The following is an 11,676-nucleotide window of genomic DNA, read 5'->3' on the forward strand; positions in this document are numbered from 1 at the left end:
AGAAATGTTTGAGGGAACGAGGGTTGGGTTGGTGGTGGTTACGAGAAGAAGGGACATACTGTTGAAATCGGCACGAACCGTTGGGACCTGGAAGTTCGTTCGCTGGCACAACAAGACGGGGCTAGACCAAGTACTTTGAGAATCTGGGTAGTTTTCGGGGAAACCAGGTTGTAGAGAACAACGCGAGAAGACGCCGCGCTAGGACCGTATAACAATGCGCAATTAATCACCGAGGCTGAATTAGGGACCGTGGGAGAATTTCCCCTCTTCAACGGCCAAGATCTTGATACAGGAATCGGTCGTTGCGCCTCAGGCCTCACCCTAAACCCGATATAAACTCTCGTCCCGTGTCCCAATCCTCGCGTGGATTACCGCGGTGAACTTTGTCAAAAATCACCTTGCACGCTCAGGCCTTTTAGGGCAAACCGGTCTAGTTCATTTCGCGAGGTGAATGCCATCGATTATCGTTCACAAATTTCATTTAAATTCCAGCAGAGCCACTTTTTCTTGTTTCGCGTTTCCGCCGGTTCCACGCTCCCAAATTAATCTCTGACAAGGAGAGTAGCTGAAGTGTACCTCACCGATTTTCTTCATTTCGTTATGTCCTTGACGCGCATTAATAAACATTAAACCCGTATTTTTACTCCCAGAGCATGTATTACTTATTTCATGGAGGTGAATTTGAGGGATGGTGTTTACCCTTCGAACATCCGAATTGGCATGTAAAAAAATCCGTGTCCAATCCTTTTCGATGTAGATACTACAACGCAATCACAGAACTAATAAAATCTCTGAGGCACAACTCGGGTGTTTTCCTTGCGGGGAAATTTCTCGAGAGTGATTGAGCACCCGTCTTTTCAAACCGCACGCAGAGTGACGAGGAATAGCAGCACCCTTTATACCCTTGGGTCGCAGGTTTCCCGGCGTACGTGTTTCGTTACGAAACTTTTACGGGGTTGGAAAGCACGGTTTATACGGGGAAAATACCTCTCGTGTCTGGCGATGATAAAGGATATTACACAGGTAGTTCTCACGTAGCTTATAACTCTTGGCTTGCATTCCGCCACCTTGCACAGGGGTAGGCTAGTCTGTATTCCATGCCGGGAGGACAAGAGAAAAAGACAAGGGATCGTCGACGTACCTGCGAAGCGTAATTAACGAACTCTCGCGTTTGTTAGTTTTCTAAAATTGTAGTTTACTTTTTTCCATTTCTTTTTCTTTTTCTGCACGATGAGGATAAACTTTCCCACACCTGCAGCAAAGTGTAACTCTGTATGCGTGTACCTGGTGCCATTAAATGTGCGTGATACAGCGGCGTACGGTTTCAGTTCGTTATTACCTGAAGGTGGGTAGGTATACGCATACAGACTAGGCCGAGACATGATACTGCGGATGCTGCTGCTGCTGCATAAGTCGTGCGAGGTTGGTGGTCCGGGTATTGTGGCTTGTCTGGGATTACAGCTCGCGGATCGTTAAGCAGAACTGCTAACTACCGGATTATGCATGCTTCGCTCACTCGCAATTATCGCCGGAATATAGAGATATGAATTCGCGGTCGAATGGCCAAACATGCACATCAAGAATGCGACGCCTAGCGTTAATGTATCCGATGTTCAGATCGCCCTTGCGAGATAATTTCTACCACAACGAGGTAGCTCGAGTCTGTCGATCATTCATTCGTTTGAAAAGTTGCGTTAGCGACTCGGAAGGAAGAATATCACTGGTGTTAAATCCCGTGTCGCATCCCGGGAGGAAGAACAGAGAACATCGGCATGGGGATGAGATTGAGGTTTGCGCGACCGCGTTTTCCGCCCCTTTTAGGTACCCTGGTGCAGACCCGATGCATCCACAGGGGGGTAAAACCGGCCTGTGTAGGTACCAATGGCGGTTTTCTGAGCCGCGATAAATTTCTCCGGGTGTTGCGGTTTACGGGAAATTGCGAAACGCCCTTACATGCATGGCTTGCTGAATCTGGCTGCCGCTGCCGCGTTTCGGGCTTACAGTTGTCTGACTAAATTCCCATCGAATCGATGAAGAAAATCAACTCCGATTCGGTCCGGCTTCGAAAAGCTGTACGTAATTAAATTTCGCGTCTCGGAACCAGCCGGCAAAACATCGTTGCTCGTTTTCCGCAAGAAGAGAAAAGAGTCGACGGGTCATCATTGACGTTGACGAGCGCGTTCCACCCCCACCCACCCCCCCAAACGAAATTATGACCTACATTGTAGGACACACATTCCCTCCGCTTCACGATCCCCTTGCCGCAGACGGAATCCTTGACTAGTCTTTTTTTTTCTTCATCCGGAGCGGCAGAGGGAAAATTCGAGGGGAGAAAGTGCAGAGGCAGGAGAAGGGGAACGCACCCCAACAAATCGATACGAAAACTGAGGTCCTCGCGGGAAAATATATGTATAGGAAAAAGAGTTTGTTTAGGGCCGAAAGGTATAACGCGTTCGGAGACTTTTGGAATTTCCGTGATCGACATACGCTCCTGGGATGATGATGGGAAACGTGAAACTACAGACTTGACACTTCGCGTCGATGAAAACAAGAAAACTTTCAAGTTTCTAATTCGTGGCTCGTTCTCCTCGCCGGAAGTATCGTAGATAATCTCATGTAGAAAATATCGGACAACACATTTGGCTGCAAAAAAAATCATCTCTTAGTCATTTTTTTCGAAAACAAATTTTTTTTTTATCGTACAGTTGAATGGAGTATATACCATAATATATTATGACGTGATTGACACGAGCTTGAAATAAATTTTTTTTACTTCTTCTCGCGAGCAGTTTAGAACAGTCTATATTTGTAACGTTTATTTTGTGCAAAATCTGTTGGAATTCACCGGAATACATGCTTCGTATGCTATAGATATATACGTACCTACTTTGTACAAAACGTAACTGAATTCCTGTTGGAACTCTGCTGGTGAAGGCGGTCGGCGACCGAGTGACTCCTTTTCTTTTATTCAATAGCCTCAGAACCTTTTACCAATTTGATATTTTTTTTTTTTTTTATGTTCAGTCTCTTCTTTTTCCATCCTCGCCATGCTCATCTGTTCCATTCCCTTTTTATTTCATTCTATTTTTCTGTTTTTCCTCTGTCCCCTTTCTCTTTCCTCATGGGAAAATAGTAAACTCTCTCGCAATCCGGTGCAGCGGTCCCTGGACTAAACCTGTTCTCTTCTCTTCTCGTCAACTAATTTTCCGGCCTTCTGAAGTTACACCGCAGACTTCTAATCACCTTATTTTCCTCTCCTCTGAGCGGCGAAAGACTTCGGAAAATAATTTCCAAACACTGTAACGTGCTTTAAAAACGGCAAATTTAACTTTAAAAACACTGAACAGGCTTGGGAAAATGTTTACCGGATGTTGTTCATTCCTGATCTTAACTCCAATCTCTTCATCGATACGTATAGAAAGTATCTGAATCGTAATGGGAATAGAAGATGGGTGAAAAGAGTGGAGAAGAGGAGGTAGAGGTAGATGAAGAAAAAAAAATAAAAAAACAAAAAAAAAAAAAAACAACCTGCAGGTATAAAACTAGTCCTCTCATTGACCCCGTTTGCGGAATGCGTTTTGTCCGCGTTCCGATGTCGACGGCCTTTAGAGCGCGCATTCCACATCGATAGGCTTCAATTTGCACTCATTAGGAATAGCTATACAATTAATTAGAGCAGACGTTAATTGATAGTGATTGATGATATTACACCAAAGCCGATGAAGACGGCCTGAATAATAATCACAGAGGTGACGTCATATCTTCGGTGATGATAATGATGATGATGATAATGCAAAGTTCCAACGAGGCCGCAAGAAGAAGTTAGAGTAGGGAATTAGATAAAAATATTTTCACAAAACTCGAGAGCTTTATTTTGGAACAATAACGAGGGTGGTAATTGGCCGCGAGCCTTCCCGTCGTTGTGCATAGGGTGGAAAGTTTTAAGAGGGAGAAGTGAAGCCCTCCTCCCCACCTCGCGTTGTAGACACTTATTCTTAATTTTTAAACTCGGCTTACGCCGGAGGGCATCCCCCCCCCCCCCCCCGCCCCCCACCCCGGGTAATTATAAAGATCTCGTTTTGGCATGCGGAGGAGGAAAACGCTTGTTTCCCCAACATATTAAACGCGCGCGTGTGTGCTTTCGTGTGTTGTACGCGATTCCGTGATAACGCAACTTCCACCGCCGCGTATTGCTTATCGCACTTCATACCCCGCCCCCGACCCCCAGTTAGGCAACAGCCAGTGGCGATGGGTTCGCCAACTGTGTTACACAAAGTCGTATTAAACAGCCCAGCTGCTGATGCCTGCCGCGTATTTCTCTAATTTTCCACCTCTCTGCCCCCGGGGGAGAACGAAATGAAAGTCAAAACCTCCCCTCCTCCTCTCTCTTCCTCTCCTAACCACGACCCTTATTCGTAGCGACGGAACTGCGATAACGATAATACCGCTAACACGCGTGCATCATTTTTCTTTTTCACCCTGTATTTATTCCGTTTCGTTTCACCGACGTCAAATCAATCCGGCCGTCATCCCGCCCCGTGTATACAAACCAATATGAACTTTCGGCTACCGGACGGTTATATAGGTCGCGTATACATGTCGCGGTGATAAAACCTCAGGCAAATTTGTTCATCACTCGATCTGTGCACCAGGGTTCGATCCATCAACGGTATTCAATGTCCATCAAATTTCCGCGCCTCCCTTTCCAGCGGAACGAAAAAGAAACAAGGCACAGAAAAAAAAGGGGGATAGAGGGAAGAGAATCAACCTGATTTCTGTGACAAACTAACTGAACTGAAAATTATTTGAATAATGCTTGTATTTTCATTTGCACTATGGTAAATTCATTCAAATCTGACAAATTTATTACCTTTTTAACTTTTTACTCCGTGGATCTGATTGTAAACCTTGTTTTGAGGATCGAGATGCGCGTTGATGCTGAAATTTTATTTCACTTGAGTTCAGTTGGGGAATTAAACCAGGAGCGAGCTTTCCACTCGGAACACAGTTAATACCTATATTTCTCCAGAGTCTTCAACAGTCGAAATCGTGCGCACGGTTTTCACGCTTCCGATGAAGTAATTAAATTAAAATTTTCACCGCGTTAAATGTCACTTCTGTTAGTCGTGTATTCGTACACATTCGTCGTATACGGTACATGTATGTTTCACGTATAGTCGAAACATGCGTGGTTTTCACCCTCGTCGTAGCCGCTCACGGTGCAATTAACAAATTAGTACGGTGAACGTGTGGAATGGAAAATTTAATTCACCACACATTGGTAAGCGAACGCTGTACGTACGCGGAGCATTATGTCGCGGTGTGATATAATGAAAGTATTAAGTTCTGCATAAATTCTCGTACGTGGTCCGCGACGCCATTTTGAATCGCAGAGGGGTTGAAATGGCGGAAGCGTTGGAACGGGGATGGGGATGGTCTTCTTTCGACTAGGACGGCAATTTTTCTTCTCCGCTACGGTCTCGAGAAAGGTTTAACCCGTATATTGCGATGGTGAGTTAGGACGTCTAGATATCAGGTGACTCGTGCCCGCAGGCGTGAAACCCCGTTTTTACATTTTATTAACCTTAACCGCGCGATACGTCAGCTTGGGTCACTTGGAATTCACAATTTTGTTTCACTTCTTCTTTCTCCAAGAAAGTTGAGTGGGTAGAAGTTTGAAAAAGTTGACATTTTTACTTGAAATATTGCAGGGAAACTGAAATTCTATGTAAGTTATATAATCCGCAAGTGACGAAATCGCAGCTGCGAAAAAATGCTACGGAAAAATTAATTCGATATCTTGAGATAGGGATAAATAAAGGAGGAAATAAATTTTTTTCCCTATTCCTAATCTTGTTCTGAATTATAAAATACTTTTAAGAGAATGTTATATAATAAATGTCGATTATTTTGAATATGTTCAAAACGCAAAAAAATTTTAATCCTATAAATGAATTGCCACTTATGGCAGGACACATATCTTGGAATTATTTTCGCATAGAACCAAAAAGTTTTTATTCAGCTGATTGCGGCATTGATGATGGTCAAAATAAGTGACATTTTACTCAGTCGGTAAAGACCGATTGTAGCATCGTCTTAAGTCAGTGTCTCGAGCACGTTGAACACAAGTCAGGCGTGAATAATTGCTGCGATACACATTCTGAGCGTACGGCAGTATTTCTCCTCGTCTGGAACGTCTCCTTAACTTACCGACCCGTTTTTCCGTTTTTTCAAACAACACCGTCCGCCCCACCCTGTCTTTAGGAGAGGTAAAAAAAAAGGGGGGGGCACGTAGTTGACTTTCAGCTTCCGGAGGATGTTGTTGACTTCGTATATATGCGTCGCGGTGTCTCGCTTGGATTTGTCAGCGTCGCTTCTTCGCAGTCGAGAAAAGGGTTGAGAAAAAGAGGGGGAAACGAAACGAGGTGAAAATCGAAATTTAAAAACAATGAAACTAGCTGCCGACGACGTCGCGACTTCGTGAACGAGATGTATTAGGTGCCGCATAAATTCTTCCGTTTATGAGACCTCGACTCCCATACCTCGTCTCTTCTCTTCTCTTTCCTTCGCTTCGTTTCGTCTCGCCTTGCCTATTTTCTCCACTTGTATTGTCTCTCTGAAGAAACGCTGAGACGTGTAGTAAGCTGGGTTATACGCCGCACGACAGTCGCATGCGAAGCTATTTCTTCATTCGCTGAAGAATTTATTCATTTTCAACGTTTAACGAAGAGCTTCAGACCCGCGGTCTTTCATACCTCGCAAACCAACCCCGGCATAGGTATATATATATATATATATATATATATATATATATATATCACCAGACACTTGTTCCCGTCTCGAGCACAACGATCTTGCCTATTCTTCTTTTCGTTCTCCTCATCTTCCTATTCGTTCAACGAAACTGAAAATGTCCTGCACCTTGCGTCACGTAACTCAAGAAACTTGGTCTCGTTGCACTTTTTCCCGAATCTGTTTCTACTTTACCCTTATCTTCCGAAGGATATAAGCAAGAATTTAACAATCCGTGACAAAGTTGGCTGCAATATAACCCCTTTTTTTTACCTAGTTGTAAGTTATTCACCCCTGACCTCAGCGCGAAAGCTCATTCAAAAGTAAACCTTGGAACCGAGTTCAACGCATAGTGGTAGCTGCGAGTTCAGGATGAAAAGAGGAAGTAGAGTGCAGCAGGTCGAGGGTGGAAGAATAATCAGCAATAAGAAGCGTTCACCATCTCGAGCATTTGTAGAATATTGTAATGCATGCTAGCGGGTAGTGTATGGTGTGTATATTAATAATATAAGGGTCCCCATAAGTCCTGTTGCGTATGCATAGAACCTTAACATGAAACTTGAAGTCATACTGTATCACAAGTTGTAGTACGTGTTAATCTCTTCTTTATTTCAATGTGGGACGTTGTACACGCATTTTAAAGATCGTTAGGTACAAATTTGGGTTAGGTAAAACGCAAAAAAAAAAAAAAAACACAACGTCTGAAGCCACCAAACGAACGCATAGAAAGCATTTTTGTATTGTTTGACAGTTCCGATAAAGAGACCGTTTCTGACGAACTTTAAACTCACACGTTCAAACGTTAAAATATTAATTTTTTTTTGACATTATTCTCGGCTAGTACCATACACTATTATATAAACCATTTGTCGTGTACATCAGGGACTGAGTTTGGGACAAGGTTCTTTCGATACCGAGTCTTTCCAAGATTATAGTAAACCCCAGACTTCGAGTTTGAACCCCGAAGCGATAAGAAACGAAATGACCACGAGACGACGTCTGTCAGACGTTTCCTCCGCCACCAGAAACCATAAAATTGGTATCAATTTGAGTTTGTCTTGGGCGTTAAATCCCAGAATCGCGAAACGAAAGCTCAAACCTCGACGGATGGTCAGGGGATAGACTCGGGAGCATGACTGCAGGTCGGGTCGATAGCGACAGTGTCATCACCTATACATGTGCAGAGGCGGCATCCACCACAGATGCCATCCAACTCAACTCCCTCGGCTTGTTAAGCTCGGGTAACATCACGCCACAGGTGGTGACCCGGTGCATTGTCTCGCTCTTTTCCCTCCCTCACAGCCGCCGATGTCCCAGTCCCGGAGTAAATTGATTATTTACGCTTTAATAATCAGACCGCGAAGCTACGTCCTCGCATCTTGGGGTGAGTGGATGGTTGGGGAGGGGTAAAAAGCGTTTAATTTTCGGCCCGCGTCATGCCTCCGTCGTAGACCGATATACTGCAAGAACCGGTGTACTAAGGGTGGCTTCTGTTTTTTCCCTGTTTCAGGAGAGAAGCCCTACAAGTGCAGCTGGGAGGGTTGCGAGTGGCGATTCGCCCGCTCGGACGAGCTGACTCGCCATTACCGCAAACACACTGGTGCCAAGCCTTTCAAATGCCGGCATTGCGACCGCTGTTTTTCCCGCAGCGATCACCTGGCCCTTCACATGAAGAGACACGTTTAGAGGTCAGATACGACCCGGCGTACAAACCTCCTCCTCCTCCTCCTCCTCCTCCTCCTCCTCCTCCTCCTCCTCCTCCTCCTCCTCCTCCTCCTCCTCCTCCTCCTCCTCCTCCTCCTCCTCCTCCTCCTCCTCCTCCTCCTCCTCCTCCTCCTCCTCCTCCTCCTCCTCCTCCTCCTCCTCCTCCTCCTCCTCCTTCTCCTCCTCTTCCTCCTCATCGTACTCCTCCTATTCCCATTCCCATCGCGTGAAGAGGAAAATATCCCCACCACCGAACCAGGATGCAAATAAATTATTACACGTGTGGTACCACGAGGTAAAAATCCGTCAAGTTTGTCACTCGACGGTTACTTCGCAGTGCTGCGATGTATCGAAAAAACGGAGAAAAAAACAAGAAAAAAAAAACGAAAAAAAAAACGCCCTACAATTCTTTTTTCGCATCTCGTCATCGTACTTGGATATTTCGTTCGTGGACGAAGAAGATTGAGACGAAAATTATTATCCGGGAAAGTGCGACGATGTTTTATGGACTTCTTATATAATATGTGTATAACAGTTACTGAGTATAACGCTGTGTATAGTTGTGTACGAACGCCTCTACGGCTGATAATTCGACTTTGTGTATTCGGTTTAGGTGTGAATCACGTTTGCTTTTTAATTTTTAATTTTTTTTTTTTTTTTTTGTCATCAATTCGTATGCGTGTATGCGCGCGTGTGCGTGTGTGTGTTTGTGTGTGTGTGTGTATGAGCGAGACTTACTGTATGCGTGTGTGTATATATATATATTACGTATATGTACATTTCTTTTCTTGTTTTTTACTAATCTTCTTTCACTCCATTTCGAATATATATATATATATATATATATATATACACATATATTACATATATATATATATTACAATAATTTAAAGAGAGAAAGAGAGAGAGAGAGAGAGAGAGAGGGTGATTTTACTTGTTTCGCAAAATTTGTAAAATCTATGAGTTGTTTGAATAATGTGATAAAATCCATAACGTTTATTTGATTTGCCATTTAACGAAAGGATGATATGAGACTACGTATCTCTGTCCTCGTTGGACCGTGCTAAAGTGGAATATACTAAAATTTGTAGCCTTCAAGAACGAACAGCTGAACAATAATGAATACAACGCAGAGAAGTGTGTGTGTGTGTGTGTGTGTGTTTGTGTGAGTTTGTACATATATATATGTATATATATATATATATATATATGTATGTACATGGCTCACACCGTGTTGAGTGCTATATATACGATAATGACGGAAATATGATAACAGTATACATATAAAAGTATAAAACTGAATTTAAAAAATAAATATTAGAAAAGATTCGAGAGAACTGAAAAATTGGAAGTATACCCTTAGCTGGTAATTGAAAAGAGAGAGAGAGAGGGAGACAAAGAGAGAGAAATAAACAAGAAATTCACATCACGCACTTATAGATACATACAGTACATACAACAAGTGTAGTTTATCATGCATTGAGTAACGGGTAAATATTAATATAATACCCAAGTTTTAACTGAAAGAATAGAAAAATATACATATATTTATATACATATACACACATATTGCAGATCTATGACGTATGTCTGTATATACATATATGTGTATATCAATCACTGCCAATATTAACTATGTTAAAATATCTTCGCTGTCACATCGAGAAATCTGGGATTCCTGCACAGAAGTTTATACCACGCATGATACGGACAATTATTCAGATCTTTGTATCTATATACAGATTATACTCTCATCGTTATTATCTATACCCACCTTCACGGATATAGTTTCGTCTCTGATCCTTTCTTCGTTTGATTTTGAAAACGATATGAGGATTGAAAGTGAAAAAAAAAAAAAAAGAAAAGATAATCAATTTTCGCACAGTATTCCTCCTTTCTTTTTAGTGATATGTATATGTATCATATATTATACAATAGGGCGATCAATGAACAACCAACACAACTCTCTTGACGACGATTCGTGCGAAATTCGTTGATAATTATCACGATTATAATGATGATAATAATATCGGTGCCAAATGCCATTTGCTTCGACTTAAATACGTATTATTTTCATTGCTTATTTATTTTTTTTCTTTTCGTTTCTCACTACTCACAATCACAATACCTAACGGGACAATCTCTTGAAACCTGAAAATCAACCGCGCATGCGCCAAATAATTAAATCTCATTGGTCGGCGAAATCTTCCCGCAGCGATATTCTTGTCTGCGATGCAGGCGGGCCAACCTACGCAAAATGTGGACGTTTCGAATTTTCAAAGAGCGTAAGCGTTGAATTCCGACCGATCTTTGAAGAATCAACTTTCCCACCCGATAACAAATGCTTCCCAAACCTTTCCGAGTCACCGCCTCAATTATTTGAGATTCTAACCTCGAAAATTCGTATAAACCACATTGCCGGCAGAAACAGTTTGACAGCTGAAACTCGGGTTGGCCAGCCTGCCCGAACAGCGGATAAAACTCGCGCACGCGCGGTTGATTTTCAAGTTTCAAGAGATTGTCCAGGTATGTGAAGCATCGTGTCTCACAGTTTTGATAGAATCTGTATAGCACATAACCACGTATAAAGAAAAAAAAAAATAAAGAAAAAAATACACCACGCGACTTACGATTAATTACAAAACTCAACAGTGAATTACTACCCATTAGGTTATTACAAATGCTTTACAATCAGTGCAGTTTATAAATTTTAATAACAGGCTTCCACGCTTTTGCGGGCGTTGCAGTGAATACAAAAGTGTTCTAAAGGAATGTGAGTACGTATATTTATATGATGATATATTTTTGTCGTTTTTTTTTTTTTTTTTTTTTTCTAATTAGCTTCAGGCTTTTTCTGGTCTAATGAGTATGCATATATAACAGAAAAAAAGAGTAACGAAAAAATGAAAAGGAAAAGTATTGAGAAAAAAATTGAAAACAACATAATATATAACATTCATTCGCCCGACTGGTTTTGCTATTGATTTTTCTTCTGTACCATTGCAATTGATCGTAAATTTTATTTTCAATATCAATTGTCAAATTAATATTCAACGAGATATACTTTCACGTAGGGTACGAAATCTCAATTGTATCACCGACTTTGAAACAATGCCGTAGAAAACAAAAAAAAAAAAAAAAAAAACGGGTGACGGAAAAATACACACAAGTGAAAAAATA

The 11,676-nt window shown here is 42.1% G+C and overlaps 1 protein-coding gene across 1 annotated transcript in view; it reads left to right on the forward strand.

Moving 5' to 3' along the window:
- The window catches only part of LOC107226155 (Krueppel-like factor 6), a 208,401-nt gene extending 198,063 nt beyond the window's left edge, over positions 1-10,338 (forward strand). The window contains exons 6-7 of the mRNA XM_046731017.1: positions 8,303-8,544; positions 8,713-10,338. Coding sequence (XP_046586973.1) covers positions 8,303-8,478 — 176 coding nt within the window. The 3' untranslated portion in view covers positions 8,479-8,544; positions 8,713-10,338. The remainder of the gene's footprint in view (positions 1-8,302; positions 8,545-8,712) is intronic.
- The last annotated feature ends 1,338 nt before the right edge of the window (positions 10,339-11,676 follow it).

Source organism: Neodiprion lecontei, chromosome 2 (assembly GCF_021901455.1).
Source record: "Neodiprion lecontei isolate iyNeoLeco1 chromosome 2, iyNeoLeco1.1, whole genome shotgun sequence".
Lineage (NCBI taxonomy): Eukaryota > Metazoa > Arthropoda > Insecta > Hymenoptera > Diprionidae > Neodiprion > Neodiprion lecontei.